Source organism: Cucurbita pepo, chromosome 7, assembly GCF_057944985.1.
Source record: "Cucurbita pepo subsp. pepo isolate OVF chromosome 7, ASM5794498v1, whole genome shotgun sequence".
Classification (NCBI taxonomy): Eukaryota; Viridiplantae; Streptophyta; class Magnoliopsida; order Cucurbitales; family Cucurbitaceae; genus Cucurbita; species Cucurbita pepo.
The window spans coordinates 3,167,522-3,183,768 of NC_141804.1; the positions used below are offsets into that span (position 1 = coordinate 3,167,522).

General features: G+C 38.3%; 3 protein-coding genes across 4 annotated transcripts; 2 read left to right on the plus strand and 1 right to left on the minus strand.

The window, feature by feature from the left end:
• Positions 1–2,148: 2,148 nt before the first annotated feature.
• Positions 2,149–9,462, plus strand: LOC111798616 (uncharacterized). Of its 2 annotated transcripts, none has more exons than XM_023681863.2 (3): positions 2,149–4,910; positions 4,993–6,162; positions 8,991–9,462. In XM_023681863.2, the coding sequence occupies exons 1-2, from the start codon at positions 2,255–2,257 to the stop codon at positions 5,376–5,378; spliced, it is 3,042 nt and encodes a 1,013-aa protein (XP_023537631.2). In that variant the 5' UTR covers positions 2,149–2,254; the 3' UTR covers positions 5,379–6,162; positions 8,991–9,462. The 2 variants fall into 2 exon arrangements, with proteins under 2 accessions (XP_023537631.2, XP_086981770.1); XM_087125644.1 differs by having other exon boundaries at positions 9,134–9,462.
• LOC111798619 (uncharacterized) lies at positions 6,159–9,333 on the minus strand. Its single transcript, XM_023681865.2, has 2 exons — positions 6,693–9,333; positions 6,159–6,615 (listed from the first exon to the last, which is right to left on the minus strand). Exons 1-2 carry the CDS (start codon positions 9,331–9,333, stop codon positions 6,194–6,196), a joined length of 3,063 nt encoding a protein of 1,020 aa, XP_023537633.2. The 3' UTR covers positions 6,159–6,193.
• Positions 9,463–13,350: 3,888 nt separating the features above from the next.
• LOC111798620 (uncharacterized) lies at positions 13,351–15,480 on the plus strand. The gene is made up of 3 exons (XM_023681866.2): positions 13,351–13,898; positions 14,198–14,545; positions 14,627–15,480. Exons 1-3 carry the CDS (start codon positions 13,464–13,466, stop codon positions 15,233–15,235), a joined length of 1,392 nt encoding a protein of 463 aa, XP_023537634.2. The 5' UTR covers positions 13,351–13,463; the 3' UTR covers positions 15,236–15,480.
• The last annotated feature ends 767 nt before the right edge of the window (positions 15,481–16,247 follow it).

The following is a 16,247-nucleotide window of genomic DNA, read 5'->3' on the forward strand; positions in this document are numbered from 1 at the left end:
CTTGTAAGCTTCTCCTGATGCCTCTTTCTCTTACGCTCTTGAGCAAATTACACACTTTGTTCAATACTTGAGTCATTATGACTACACTTTTGTGGCTCACAATTTCTTTGTTCGACATAACTAAGTTAAGATAAAGACATGACTTTAATACCATGTTAGAAACAACGGACCTCCACGAGGGTATGATACTATCTACTTTGAGCATAAGCTATCTTGACTCTACTTTTAGTTTCTAAAAAATGTTTCATACCAATAGAGATACAGATAGTATCTGTTGTTTATATACTCATGATCTTCTCCTTAATTAACCAATATGAGACTCCAACAATCCCCGATACTACTTAAGCTTATTAGTTAATGAATATATGCAGGTCGAAAAAGTTCTATTACTAGACTCGTAGCAAGATCAATTTGTTACCCTCTTCGAATTTAGTGAGGTATGGTCGAAAAATGTCTTGATTCATATCAACAACACTTGTTCGGAGGGAGATTTGATGTCTACTTACTTCCATCTATAGTATCTTTCTATACAAATTTACTTCAGTAGGCATGAACATGTAAAAGTCGAGGAGTTATATAGTTACAAAATGACATGTCTAAGCAAATAAATAGAGAACTAATTACTCGACACTGGGATAGCGTCGCTAAGGAGGACTTAGATTTGCTGCCATAAGCAAACATCGCCTTGTACAAGCATGTCGGAGATATTCGCCATACTTTTAACACTTGACGATGTTGTCAATTGTGAAAGCTTGAACTACTCTTTAATCTTCCACGTCCAAGTAGTTCAAGCTTCCAAATCTTTAGCTCATTTCCAAGTTGTTTCTTTCGTGAGGAGTTTGTGACTCTCGATTAGGATCTCTTCATTTTTTTACATCTCGTTGGTTCAGGGTGATGTCAAGTCTGGTGATGGTGTTGCAACGATCATCAACTTGATTTAGGTGAAAATGTTTCAAGTTACTCATATGAATTACTAGATAATTTTTTATCTATGTGGGTAACATGACCACCCTATATAAAGTAACCCTAATCTCGAGAAATTCAACTAGTTCTTCGTACTTTCTATTGTACAAATATTATTGACAGGAAATATTTGATTAACCGGTTAAATTTGAATCATATTTTCTCTTGGAGTAATTTTTCATGGTTTTAAGGTTCTTTAATATATTTAGATTTAAAGATCTTATTTTTTAATAAGGTTATTAAAACAAATTCTTAAGAGTTGCAATGACGGGATGGCTATCACGGTCGTTGATAACATAGTGTGTAGCACCCCAATATTAAAAAAACTAAGAAAAGAAAAAGGAAGAGGGTCAAAGTAATTGAAGGGCATGACGGTCATTTTGCCTCAAGTTACTTTAGGGGTGCACGAAGAGAGAGAAAGTATGACCAGGGTTTTTTTTATCAGAATCCACTTCTCCTAGCTGTTTCGTATGGGATACGTGAGCCTGTGTCGTACAGACCATTTAGCTGGATGGGATAAGGGAAGGGTAGCCCCTTCCCGATGATGGAGACTATTATGGGCCTAGGGGGTTGCAGCTCACTTCCTAGGTAAGATTCCAAGTAGTCTCGTATGCCATGCAGAGGTAGCTCCTCGTAGGTCACCAGTCACTCACAACTCGGCATAAAGGAACTCTTAGGCTTTAAATAAAAGGACGGAGAACCAAAGTAGCAAGCTCCAAATGGCAATCCCCAAAGACATAAGACCAGAACCAGACGTCCTAGAGGTAAAAAGAAGTTCATGAGAATATGAAAGCCTGTAAGTAGGTGGCTTACAAAATATAACTTAATACTCATCCCAATTTTTCTATCTTTTTCAGGTGTTCGCAGGTTGCCGGTCGAGGTGGAGGGGAGTTTGAGGATTGTGTGGTCATAGAGAGGGTCGTTCCGGAGCATCAGTCCTTTCCCGTCTTTTGTATTTTCTTTTATATTTGTAACCTCTTTTAAAAATTTGGAAATTACCGTTCTCTTTCTTCTATTTATTTATTTATTTTCGCTTTCGTCTTATTGGTCACGGTCTGAATCTCGCAGCCTCGAAAATGGGGCCGTGACACAATGACTTGTTCATAATGCTAATTATTGTTTATAACATATGGAAGGAGGGACTCCTAATGCATCTTGGAACGCCAATTGAGACTTATATTTGGTCCATCTTGAAGTCAACAATTGTTTATTTAAGTCTTGGCACGTTGGGTGAGTTCGAGATCAGATTATAAGATTCATTCTCCTCTGCTATTCAATTCAACATCCACCCATGGCTACCCACTTCAAATTTGCCATTCTTTCTGCCATTGTTCTTCTCAAATATTGCGCACTTCCGCCTGTTAGCTCGGCCACTCTGAATCTTGACACAGACAAACAGGCTTTGATTGCAATCAAGTCAGCATTTCAAACCATTCCGCCTCCAAATCCCCTGTTTTCATGGACTAACCAAACATCATCTCCCTGCAACTGGGTCGGCATTACCTGCAACACAGATGAAACCCGAGTGGTTGCCCTGAATCTCGCCGGCTTCCAACTCTCCGGCGCCATCGATCCTCACATTGGGAACCTCTCCTTCCTTCGCTCACTTCAACTCCAGAGCAATCAACTAACAGGGCAAATCCCACATCAAATCAACAAGCTTTTTCGCCTGAGAGTTTTGAATATGAGTTTCAACAATTTACAAGGCCCATTACCTTCCAACATCACGACAATGGCTGATCTCGAGACCCTTGACTTGAGGTCCAACAAAATCATTGACAGACTCCCGGACGAGCTCAGCCGCTTGACCAAGCTACAAGTTCTTGTTCTGGCCGGAAACAGATTCTACGGCGCAATCCCACCATCTTTTGGTAATCTTACCTCGCTTGTTACCATAAATTTAGGAACAAATTCAATCAGTGGATCCATTCCCACCCAATTATCCAACATTCCAAACTTGAAGAACCTGATTATCGCCGTTAACAACCTTTCTGGGACTGTTCCTCCCGGCATATACAATATGTCTTCCTTGGTTACTCTGACCTTGGCCTCCAACCACCTCTGGGGAACATTCCCCAAGGATATTGGAGAAAAACTCCCCAATCTTTTAGTGTTCATCTTTTGCTTCAACAAATTTACAGGAACAATCCCTGAGTCGATGCATAACATTACAAGAATACGAATCATACGGTTCGGAGACAATTTTCTTGAAGGGACAGTCCCACCAGGCCTCGAGAAACTTACCCATCTCTCAATGTACAACATCAGGTACAACAAGCTTGTGGGTTCTGATGCAAATGGGGGCCTCAATTTCATCACTTCCTTGACAAACTGCTCTCGCCTTGCCTTTCTAACTCTCGAGGGGAACAAATTTGAAGGTGTAATTCCGGATTCCATTGGGAATCTCTCCAAGGAACTTTCTAAGCTGTATATGGGAGAGAATCGTTTTTATGGGAAGATACCCACAACAATCTCTAATCTCCACGGCTTGACTCTTCTAAATATGAGTGATAACTCGTTATCAGGTGAAATCCCAGCTCAAATTGGCAAATTGGATAAGCTTCAAGTGCTTCTTATGGCAAGGAATCGATTGTCTGGTAGCATTCCAAGTTCTTTGGGTGATCTTCGAATGTTGAATCAAATTGATTTATCAGGAAACGAGTTGGTTGGTAACATACCCACCTCTTTTGGGAACTTTAAGAATCTGCTCCACTTGGATTTGTCCAAAAACAAGCTCAATGGAAGTATACCGAGAGAGACACTCACTCTGCCTGCTTTAAGCAAGCATCTAAATCTATCCAATAACCTTCTCAGTGGGTCTCTCCCCAAAGAAATTGGGTCTCTACAAAATGTTGTTGCCATTGATATCTCAAATAACCTTATCTCTGGTAACATTCCTCCTTCAATTAGTAGCTGCAAAAGCTTGGAGGTATTGATAATGGCGAGAAATAAACTCTCAGGTCCTATTCCAAGAACGTTTGATGTTCTTAGAGGCCTCCAGCTTCTGGATCTCTCCTCCAACCATCTTTCAGGCCCCATTCCTGATGAGCTTCAACGGTTGAATGCTCTTCGAACTCTTAACCTTTCTTTTAATGATCTCGAGGGAGTTGTTCCAATGGAGTTTAGAAATATCACCAACCTTTATTTGCAAGGCAATCCAAAGCTTTGTGATGGATATTTCTCATGTGCAGCCACAGGGACAAAAGGAAAGGTGATTAAAATTGCTGTCGTCTCTGTTTTATCAGCATTGCTAGCAATGCTTCTTGTATTTGGAACTGTTGTTTACTTCATGAGAAGAAAATCAAAGGTTCCATTGTCATTATCAACTGAATGGGTAAAGGGGAAGCCTGAGATGATCTCCCATCGTGAGCTTTGTTTGGCAACGGATAATTTCTGCCCAGAAAATATGATTGGGAAAGGAAGCTTTGGGACAGTCTACAGAGGCTGTTTGGAACAGGGGATTGGTATTGCAGTCAAGGTGTTTAACACAGAGAGAGCTGGTTCTGTGAGGAGCTTTCTTGCTGAGTGTGAGGCTCTAAGACATGTGAGACACCGAAATCTTGTTAAACTAATCACATCATGCTCCAGCATTGACTTGAAGCAGCAGGAGTTTCTTGCTTTGGTTTATGAGTTTTTAAGCAATGGAAGCTTGGATTCATGGATTCATCAGCATAAACTTCATGAAAATGGAACTGGGCTGAACTTAGTGGAGAGATTGAACATTGCCATTGATGTTGCTTCTGCGATGGATTACCTCCATAATGGCTACGACGTTCCAATTGTCCACTGCGATTTAAAGCCCAGCAACATTATTCTGTCGGAAGACATGACTGCAAAAGTTGGGGATTTCGGGTTATCTCGTTTCCTGATGGAAGGCGAAACCAACCAATCATCTTCCATTACTTCGAGCCGTGTCTTAAAGGGTTCCATTGGCTATGTTCCTCCAGGTTTGTGAACGTTAAAGTTTTGTGTTTTATTCATAAACCTTTAAAGGGTATTCGAAACTAAGCAAGGTGTGTGGTTTTGCAGAGTATGGTGTGGGAAGGAAGGCTACAAGAGCTGGAGATGTGTACAGCTTTGGAGTGACATTGGTGGAGCTTTTTACAGGGAAACGTCCAACTGATGAAGGGTTTTCAGGAGAGCTGAGCTTGATGAAATGGGTTGAGTTGGGTTATCCAAATAACATGGATGAAGTAGTGGACGCTGCCCTGTTGGAATCACGCTTCAACTTATACTATGAAGAACAAGAGATTAGCCCAAGAAAACAGTATGATTGTCTGGTTGATGTCATGGGTGTTGGACTCTGTTGCACTGCTAATTCGCCTGATAAACGTATTAGCATGGAAGATGTGTTTGTAAAGCTCAAGACGATAAGAGCCACTCTTGTTCATCATTCAAATGGGAACCATGAGTGAAAAAAAAACATCAATTTGTTGCTGTCTAAGGGTAACATTCGTTGCAATTTTTTAAGTCGACCGACCCACCGACGGCTAATTATTGTTCGGAGGGAGTCCCACGTTAACTAATTTAGAGGATGATCATGAGTTTATAAATAAAGAATACATCTCGAGAGCTTTATATTCAAAGTGGACAGTATCATGTTATTGTGAAAAGTAGTAGCTATGGATGGTTAGCTCTCCTTGTTAGACGAATACGACTCTTCACAATGGTATGATATTGTCCACTTTGAGCATAAGCTCTCCTGGCTTTGCTTTGGGCTTCCCCAAAAGACCTCATGGCATGAGAGCTTATGCTTAAAGTGGACAATATCATATCATTATGGAGAGTCGTGTTCGTCTAACATGGTATTAGAGTCATGCCCTAAACTTAGTTGTGACAATAGATTGGTAAATCCTCAAATGTCGAACAAAGGACTTCATAAGAAAAGGAGTCGAGCCTCCTCGAAGGCATAGTAAAAAATGACTAAGACAAAGAGTCGAGCCTCAATTAATAAGGGGTGACGTACTTTGTTCGATGAGGTGTTGGATGATAAAAGTTTCAACTTGACTAATTTAGGAATGATCGTGAGTTTATAATGAAAAATACTATCCCATGAGAGGAGAGGCTTTTGTGAAACCTTTAAAGCAAAGTCTTGAAAGCGAGCGCGTCCATCAAATGAGTCTTCTGCAAACCCTTGGCTCCGCTCCGTCATTGATCTCCACCGAAGTTTTGCGCACTTCAAATTAGGTCATCGCTCAGGTTGGTGATCTTTACATTATTAGAATTGTACTCAATATTCTAAATCATGAACTGAGTAATCTTCGCTGCATGAAACGCTTTTGTTAGTAGAACAAATTAGGTTGTCTTTCGCATTTTTAAGCTTTGATAGAGCATCTTTGATGTCAATGCGGTTTGTCGGAGAATTCACTGTACATGAGAGCGCAACTTCAATTGTTTGGATCAAACAACCCTTCTGCTTATCAGAATTTATGATTTGATTTTCGTGTTTCAAATCCACACAAAGCCTTGACAATTTGAAATCTATCACTTCCAACAAATCGTTCGGGAAACATGATTCTACCCACTTTACCAAATTCAGTTCTCCTGTGAAATATTCATCTGTTGGAGTCTTCCCTGTAAAAAGTTCTAACAATGTTACTCCAAAACTGTACACATCTCCTGCTTTTGTTGCCTTTACTCCATAGCCATACTCTGCAGTTTCAAAGTTCTAGATAGTTAGTCACTAAGCATTGATTTTATTCATGTGTTGAGTTGTGTGATGAACAAACCTGGAGGAAGGTAACCAATGGAACCTCTTAGAACATGTGTAGAAGTGATAGAAGATTGAGTGTCTGTACTTTCCATAAGCAACCGAGCCAATCCGAAATCTCCTACTTTTGCAGTCATGTGTTCATCTAAAAGAATGTTGCTGGGCTTTAAATCACAGTGGATTATAGGAAACCTACAATCATGGTGTAAGTAATTTATCGCTGAAGCGATGTCGATGGCGATGTTCACTCGCTCAAGGATATTGAGTCCAATTCCACTTTCATGGCTTCTTTGGCCTTGAATCCATTCGTCCAAACTTCCATGGCTCAAAAGTTCATAAATCAAAGCTCGAAATTCCATGTTTGAGAAGTCTATGCTGGAGCATGCTGTGATGAGTTTAACAAGATTTCGATGTCTCACGTTCCACAAGGCTTCACACTCTGCCAAAAAACTAGTTATAGAACCAGCCCTGTTCATGTCAAGAACCTTGATAGCCACAGGAACTCCTTGCTTTAAATTTCCTTTGTATACTGAACCAAAGCTTCCTTTTCCAATCAAATTCTTCTCATTGAAATTTCTTGTTGCTGAACGCAGCTCATCATAAGTAACCATTTCATATTGCCTCTTCAGCAACTCAGTCGATGGTACAACCATCAATTTCTTCTTCTTGAAACAGATGACCATACCAATCACAAAAAAGAGTGCTAATGTTGAAAATACAACCGTGTAGACTATAACTTTAGTTAGTTTTGCACTCTTAGATCCACTTTCTGGACATGAAGAATACAAGCAAAGCTTTGGATTACCTTCTAAATAAATGTTGTCAATGCTTTCAAATACTCCACCCATAGGGATTGCTCCTTCCAGATCATTAAAAGAGAGATTCAAAAACTGAAGCCCTGCTATATTCTGAAGCTCACTAGGAATGGAGCCTGAAAGATGGTTTGAGGATAGATCGAGACGTCGTAAGCCTCTAAGATCTTGTAAAGCTCTTGGAATGGAGCCTGAGAATTCATTTCTGGCCATTATCAGTACCTCTAAGCTTTTGCAACCACTGATTGAAGAAACAATATTACCAGAGATATGGTTATTAGAGATATCGATGGCAACAACATTTTGTAGCAACCCAATCTCTTTCGGCAGAGACCCACTAAAAAGGTTATTGGATAGGTTTAAAAGCTTGCTTAAATGAGGCAAAGTGAGTGCCTCTTTTGGTACACTTCCTTCCAGCATATTGTTGGACAAGTCCAACGAGAATAGGTTCACAAAGTTCCCAAAAGAAGCTGGTATTTCTCCAATTAAACTGTTTCCTGACAAATCAAATTCAATCAATCTTTGAAGATTTCCTAGTGAGGTTGGGATGTTACCAGAGAATCGATTCCTAGCCAAACCAAGCATTTGTAGCATTCCCAACTTGCCTATTTGAGGTGGGATTTCACCTGATAACAAGTTATCGCTCAAATTTAGCAGAGACAAGTCACGCAAATTAGATATTGAGGGAGGTATGTTGCCATACATACGATTCCCACCCATGTTCAACACTGAAAGATCCTTCGAAAGATTTCCAATAGTTTCTGGAATTAGACCCTCCAACTGATTATCGTCGATTGCCAAGTAATCGAGATGCGAGTTGTTCATCAAAGAACGTATAAAACTAAGTCCATCATCACCGACGCTGACAATCTTATTCGACCCAACATTGTAATATGAAAGTTGAGGGAGATTTTCCAAACCTGGTGGCAGCATTCCATGAAAATAGTTATGAGCAAAGCGTAGGATTTGAATTTTGGTCATGTTGTGGATTGAATGAGGGATTGTTCCAGTAAACTGATTGAAGCAAAAGTGGAAGACTAAAAGATTGGAGAGATTGTCTCCAATGTCAGGTGGAAATGTTCCCTCAAGTCTATTGGAAGCCAAGGCAAGGGTGAGTAATGAGGACTTGTTGAACACGTTGGGTGGAACTAGGCCAGAGAGATGATTGAGACGAAGCACAAGATGCTTGAGATTGTGAAGCTCACCCACTTGGCTTGGTATCGATCCATTCAGAAAATTGGTCCCTAAGTCTAGAGTAACGAGCGAGGAAATGTTCCCAAAGGCTGCGGGGATTGTGCCGTAGAGTTGGTTTCGTGCCAAGTTCAAGACTTGAAGCTTGGTTAAAACACCCATCTCTTTAGGAAGTCGATCTGTGATTTGATTTGATGTCAAGTCAAGACTCTCAAGGGCAGGCATTGCGGTGAAGTTGAATGGAAGCTCACCTTGTAAGTCGTTGAAACTCATGTTTAAAACTCTGAGCTGGGAAAGATTATTGATTTGTGTAGGGATGGTTGCTGTGAATTGGTTGTTTTGAAGTTGGAGAGATTGAAGGAGGGAAAGGTTTCCAATATGAGGATGTATGGAGCCCGACAGCCCCATGCTAGAAAGATGAAGCTTAACAACTCTTCTGCTGCTATATTTGCTGCAGCTGACACCAGTCCAGTTGCAGGGTGAGGAATTTTGGTTCCATGAGGACAGAGAGGTGGCAGCTGAGAAGCCAAGTCGAGACTTGAATGAAAGCAACGCCATTTTGTCGGTGTCGATGGTTGAACCAACGACACCGAGAAGTATGCAGTTGAAGAAAGCTACAGCCTTAATGAAGTGAGCAATTTGAGGAGTAGTAGCCATGTCTATCTAGGAGTTCTTGACAATGGGCGCCAGGATGAACTATGAACTGAATGCTTCTGTTTTAAGCTCCTAACTAAGCTCGCCTGAACACAACGATTCAGAAATAATACGAATTTTCTTTTTCCAAAACACACGCTGACTAGAGACAATCTACCATTGTACTGTTCGTTGATGGATTAATTTTCTGGCCTAACTCTTACTGGTCAACACATTACAAATTTTTCTTTTTCAAGTTAGAAAAAAGCAAACAAAAAAAAAAAAAAAAAAAAGAGAGAGGGAAAAATAGGTCTCTCGGGTTCTGAGATTCCACATTGGTTGGAAAGGGGAACAGAGAAAGCCCAAAGAAGACAATATAAGCTAACAGTGGGGTTGGGTAGCTACAAATGGTATTAGAGCTAGACATCAGGCTGCAGAAACTTTTTCCTAGCGGAATCGTTCGAAACTTTGAGGAAAGTTGAAAGTGAACAATATCTGCTAGCGGGCTTCAAGTGTTTTTTATAAATGAATATTCCACAAGGCGAAAAGACGAAAAAATAAATAGAAAGACTTAAAACACATGCCAAACATGACATTTAGTGGCAAGAAGTTTATTGAGTCAATGAAGTAATATGTAGACCAATTCCAAATTTGATTAAATGGTTGTTTGATGGGGTTGCGTGTAAATAGGATTCACACCCGAACTCAATTCTAATGTTAAGAATATTATAAAGATGATGAATATTTGACGTTTGTAACATATGTTAGTAATGTGTTGTAACTTGTAAATAGTAAATGTTTGATGTTTGAGTTGTATGAAATTTAATAATGAATATTACATATATTTGGATAAGTAGGATCTTCTAAAATTATTTAAAAATAAAAAAAATAAACAACCGACTCAACCCAATTCATCTAAAAAATTTTGAGTTAGGTTGGATTGGGTTGTCGACCTTATTTGAATCGTTCGATTTTAAAAAATCGAAGAACTCGATCAGCTTAACTCAATCTATACCGTTTTCGTTGAGTTATCAACTTATATAGGTTGAATTGATTTATGGATTCCTAATATCCCTAAAATACAAAAACCATAGGGTAGAACCAAACCAACCGCTAATTTTTAATTATTATGATATAATTATATTTATTTTAAATTTATTTAATTCTATAACTTTTTTTATTATCGATTCTTAAGTTTTTTAAAAATATATATTACATTTAATAGTAAATCTTAATTTAATGTTTAAAATTAAATAAATAGATATTTTATATATTAATATTTTATTTTTATTAAAAATAAAAATTTGAGTAAATAATCTAACCATCTAAATGGACCAACTCAAAATATTTTATGGGAGGGTCAATTAAGTTATAATATATATATATATCATAGTTTTTCTATTTATTTAATCGCTTTTTTCTTTAATTATTTAGAAAATGGACTACTTGTTTTAATAAAAATTATTTGACACCTCTTTCAAACAAAATTGAAGAAGGGCCCATGCCCAAAAAATAAATGGCCCATTTATGGCCCAAAACATAAATGGCCCATTTATGGCCCAAAACTGTTAAAATCTTATATATATATATATATATATATATATATATATATTAGTTTTTGCCTCTTAGTTCTTGAACCATATCCTATTGATTTTTTTTTTTATTTGACACAATTTGTAACGTCTCAAAAGATATTGAATCTGAATGAACATGAACGAGTTACATTTTCTAACAATTTGACCGTGAGTGATTTTAATTCAAAGATAGATACTTTAAATCAATTGGGCATTGTAATTGACTAGTCGAGACAAATATTAATTCATTTAAGCATTGAATTTATCGAACATAATACAAATACTAATGTATAAAAATTTATTAAAAAAATTGTAACAACTCCCACAAAGAATTTTTTAAATTTAATCATATAACATCATATATTACCTAATTTCATTTAAATTTGTAATATTTTAATAATATTCAATAAATATAATTTGATAGACCAAACCAAACCATAAAATGGTCAATTTATTTGGGCTAATAAATAAAAATAAATAAAAGAAAAGGGAAAAATCAAACCAAACCAAACGAGTGGTTTGCATATTACATATACGTCTTACTCACTTTTAATTCTTTTTCATTTAATAATTATTTTAAATATTTTATTATTCAAAAAAAGCAATATTTTCCAGAAAATAATTACCACATTCTCCTTCAACTACCATTCATAATTTAATATAATGTATAAACAAATCTTTAAAATATCGTCATTTTCATTAATTTCTTATAAGTATCGCCAACTTTATTAATTTAATTAAAAGCAAAACGACAATAATGGTAAATGGTTAAATTACATCACATACCCTTCAAAGTAAATAAAAAATTGACGTGATATTAATAGAAATGCATGTTTATCTCATGGGACCCTCTCTGAACGAGAGAGAGAGAGAGAGAGAGAGAGAGAGAGAGAATGAGGAAAAATATAAATAACATTCATTACGAGGAACTCGATCCATACCTGATCTACGTGGAAAATCTCTACTTCGATTCCTGTAAAAATAAATTTAAAATTTCAATCCTTATTGGAGAATTAAGCATTATTACCATTTCTATTTTAAAAATAATATAAACTTTTGGCGCATGCTTGCCCACTTGATCATTGAACTGCACACTTTACACACCGCAGGCCAATTTTTACATTTTATGAGAATTATTTACCAAATTTTAATCCTTTTAAATTAAACTTAATATTAATAATTATAGGATGAAAATTGTAATTTAAGTTTCTTTATTTATTCCGGGAATTCAGTCCATGACGGTAAGCGATAGATGTCATGTCGGTCTCTACGAGAGGGTAGAATATCCTTACCGAAATAGAGAATCAAGAGAAATGGAGAGATTTTTACTCGTTAACTAAAATAAATCGAGGGACAAAAATTATAATTCACGTCTCTATTCCTACCTAAATCCCCACTTTGCCTCACCCCGCTCATATATTTTATTTGTTTAATAAAAATTATATGAAAAAATAATTTTTTTTTTTTTTTTTTTTTTTTTTTATAGGTTAAACGAACACAACTCTCCACAATGTTATGATATTGTCCATTTTGAGCGTAAGCTTTCATGGCTTTGCTTTGAGCTTCCTCAAAAGACCTCACACCAATGGAGAAAGTATTCTTTGTTTATAAACCCATGAACTTTTTGTTTATAAACCCATGATCATTCCCTAAATTAGCAGACGTGAGACTTTTATCATCCAACACCTCCCCTCGAACAAAGTGCTTTGGAGTCCTTTGTTCGATATTTGAGGATTTACCAATTTATTGACACGACTAAGTTTAGGGCATGACTCTGATACCATGTTAAACGAACACAACTCTCCGCAATGGTATAATATTGACATAATCTCTTATGACTTTACTCTAGACTTCTCAAAATGCATCATACCAATTGAGAGACTATTCTTTGTTTATAAACCCATCATCATTCCGATGGGACTTTCATCATCCAACCGTTTGAAACTAATATTTTTTAAAAAGAAAATATAAAAATATAGGAAATATTTTTCCTGATAGCTCTATGCCAGAAACGCGCCGCCGTTGTCCCGGCGAACCGGCGGTCTTTTTCCGCAAGATAAGATATCGGCGTCAGATTTCTGTTTCAGCGTCTCCGTCTCGTTTTGTCGTGACGTAGCAGCCTCATTTTCCCAAAATACCAATATCTTTCCTTCTTTAATTCCCCGGAAATATAAAAAAAAAAATAATAATAATAATAATAACGTGCAATGCACGTGAGGATAATGGATATTAATTAATTAATTAATTGTATTTGAGGAAAAATAAAAATTAAATTAATAAAATACCTCTAATTTTATATTTTTACAAAATTATTAATATTTTGTTTTAAAATTATTTTGAAAAAAAAAAAAAAAAAAAACATTGTGGTGAGCGTTTCCTTCTTTCAAACGGCATCACTTTATCTTGTTCCTGGTTTGGTCTGAAACATTGTGTAGCTTATGCTTCTTGTTTGCTTTTTAGCGTGCTTTGTTCCTTCCCACTGTCTGAGAGACTCCTCTGCCACTCCTTTCCTCCATTTTCCTCTGCAATCTTCCAATAACATCACTTTCCCCTGTTTCTCTTCAACCCCTTTCTTGGGTTATGGACACAAAACAGGGCTTCTTCTCCTCCCTTAAACACGAGGTTGTTAGGGGCCTTTCTCCCGGAAAATCCAGACCCAAATCCCCTCTTAGGAGTACCTCTCCGGCCCCCAGTTTGCGCCGCCGGAGGAAGGCTGCCCACCGTCTCTCCCGCCATGAACTCTTCTTCGGGAGATCCGGGAGCTTGAGGCCTGCCGAGGCATTGTCGCCGTTGAAGGAAGGTCCTGATGATACGGACGGCGAGGATCCCAAAATGGAAGGGAGATGGGCGCAATGGATGAAGGGCCAACTCTGTAGAGCTCCCTCTGTTTCTTGCTCTGCTTATAAACGCTCCGATCTACGGCTTTTGCTTGGGGTTTTAGGCGCCCCGCTTGCCCCTGTTCATGTTGCCTCCTCCGAGCCTCTTCCTCATCTCTGCATCAAAGACACCCCCATTGTCAGTCCTTCTCCTCTCTCTTCCGTTTCTTTTGTTCTTAATTTACGCAATTTCTCCACACCCATTTCTTTATTTCATCAAACTTTGGGAGGATTTTGCTACTGATTCAATGCGTTGGGGGAAAACCCAGTTTAGATTGATCCATTCCATATTCACTTGTGATCATGGATTGTTCAGAAATTTAGGATTGTATGTTCTTTTGTGTTTTTTCTGGTTGAATGTTGATTCTTGGAGCTTATTGTATGTCTCAATGGTCTGAATTTTCTGAATAGCATGGTGTTGGATGGATTCATTTGCAGGAAACTTCATCTGCACAGTACATATTACAGCAGTACACTGCTGCTTCTGGAGGCCAAAAGCTTCAAAGCTCTATTCAAAATGCATATGCCATGGGAAAGGTACGAATGGTAGCTTCCAAGTTTGAAACTGCGAACCGAGTTATTAGGAGTCAAAACTCCTCGAAAGATGCCGAGTCGGGAGGGTTTGTTTTATGGCAAATGAATCCAGACATGTGGTATGTAGAGCTTGCACTTGGTGGCAGCAAAGTTCATGCTGGTTGCAATGGGAGGCTTGTATGGAGGCACACACCATGGCTTGGTGCACATTGTGCTAAAGGGCCTGTTAGACCTTTGCGGCGTGCACTTCAGGTGAAGCCACAGAATGCTGTTTTTCGGTCTCTATAACGACACCGTATTCGATCATTTTGCTTATGTATCTCCAATTTTCAGGGACTTGATCCTAAAACAACTGCAAGCATGTTTGCCAATGCAAGATGCACAGGGGAGAAGAAAATAAACAATGAGGATTGCTTCATCCTCAAGCTCTGTGCAGATCCCGCAACGTTGAAGGCCAGGAGCGAAGGGCCAGCCGAGATTATACGACATGTTTTATTTGGTTATTTCAGTCAGAAAACTGGTCTCCTAGTGCACTTGGAAGACTCTCACTTGACTCGCATACAAAACAACGGAGGCGACGCAGTTTACTGGGAGACTACAATCAATTCATTTCTCGATGACTACCGACCCGTTGAGGGGATTATGATCGCACACTCGGGACGTTCGGTAGTAACCCTCTTCAGATTTGGAGACACTGCTATGAGCCACACTAAGACCAGGATGGAAGAAGCTTGGACAATTGAAGAAGTAGCATTCAATGTCCCTGGTTTATCTGTAGATTGCTTCATTCCTCCAGCTGAACTAAAATTCGGTTCAGTGAGTGAAGCTTGTGAGCTCCCTCAGGATCAGATCATTGACAATGCTGTAGCAGCATGTCATGCTAAAGTTGCTGCTCTCGACAAGCTTGGCGACGATACTGTAATCTGGAATACAGACTCGTAAGACGACGACGAAGACGAGAAAGGGATGGACGGGTGATAGTAAATTATTGTACTGATAGCAAGCTAGGTGCGTAGAACTCCATGAGATGATTAAATAGCTCATATAGGAACTGAGATCAATACCCTTTTATATTTGTAAATAGAGCATTGCCATTCATATAATCTTCCACTGTTTCTTTATAAACTGTCAATACTCATCCAAAGAATACTTATGAAATTTAGTTCCCATTGTGCAAGGTCAGATCACTTTGTCTTGTAATCAAATCTCATGTTATTAGTATTAATGCAATCTCCAAGTTGTTCCTAAGCCTTAGATATTGTCTTCTTTAAGCTTTCCCTCGAGATTTTTAAAACGTGTCTACTATATAGAGAGAGAGTCTAGCTCTACTCAGACTAGTGTCTTGCAGTATTCAGTGACTGACTTTGATACCATTTGTAACGGCCCAAACTCACCGCAAATAGATATTGTCTTATTTCGACTTTCCCTCTTGGGCTTCCCCTCAAAGTTTTAAAATGTGTATAGTATAGAGAGGTTTCCATACCTTTATAAGGAATATTTCGTTCTCGTCTTCAACTAATGTGGGATCTCATAATCCACCTCCTTGAGGGTCCAGCATTCTCGCCGGCACACTGCTCAGTGTTTGGCTCTGATACCATTTATAATAGCCCAAGCCTAGATATTGTCCTCCATTTGTAAAAGAGTACAATATCTACTAGCAGTGAGCTTAGACTTTTACAAATGACATCAGAGCTAGATATCGGGCAATGTACCAGCAAAGACGTTGAGCTCCAAAGGGGGTGGATTGTGAGATCCCACATTGGTTGGAGAGGAAAACGAAACATTCCTTATAAGTTGTGAAAACCTCTTCTTACCATACACGTTTTGAACCCTTACATTCTCGATTTGTTGTCATAATCCATCGAAAGTCAGCTTTGGAAGCACTTGTTAGCATAATTGGTGAGTTGTATTCCCATCAAAACAATGATGAATTTGAATGAGCAGAAGGGACTGT

Coding starts and splice junctions, on each gene's coding strand:
- LOC111798616 (XM_023681863.2), top strand. CDS start 2,255: ATGGCTACCCACTTCAAATTTGCCATTCTTTCTGCCATTGTTCTTCTC. Junction 4,911..4,992: donor CATTGGCTATGTTCCTCCAG/GTTTGTGAACGT, acceptor GTGGTTTTGCAG/AGTATGGTGTGGGAAGGAAG.
- LOC111798619 (XM_023681865.2), bottom strand. CDS start 9,333: ATGGCTACTACTCCTCAAATTGCTCACTTCATTAAGGCTGTAGCTTTC. Junction 6,616..6,692: donor CATTGGTTACCTTCCTCCAG/GTTTGTTCATCA, acceptor TTGAAACTGCAG/AGTATGGCTATGGAGTAAAG.
- LOC111798620 (XM_023681866.2), top strand. CDS start 13,464: ATGGACACAAAACAGGGCTTCTTCTCCTCCCTTAAACACGAGGTTGTT. Junction 13,899..14,197: donor GCATCAAAGACACCCCCATT/GTCAGTCCTTCT, acceptor ATTCATTTGCAG/GAAACTTCATCTGCACAGTA. Junction 14,546..14,626: donor CTTTGCGGCGTGCACTTCAG/GTGAAGCCACAG, acceptor TCCAATTTTCAG/GGACTTGATCCTAAAACAAC.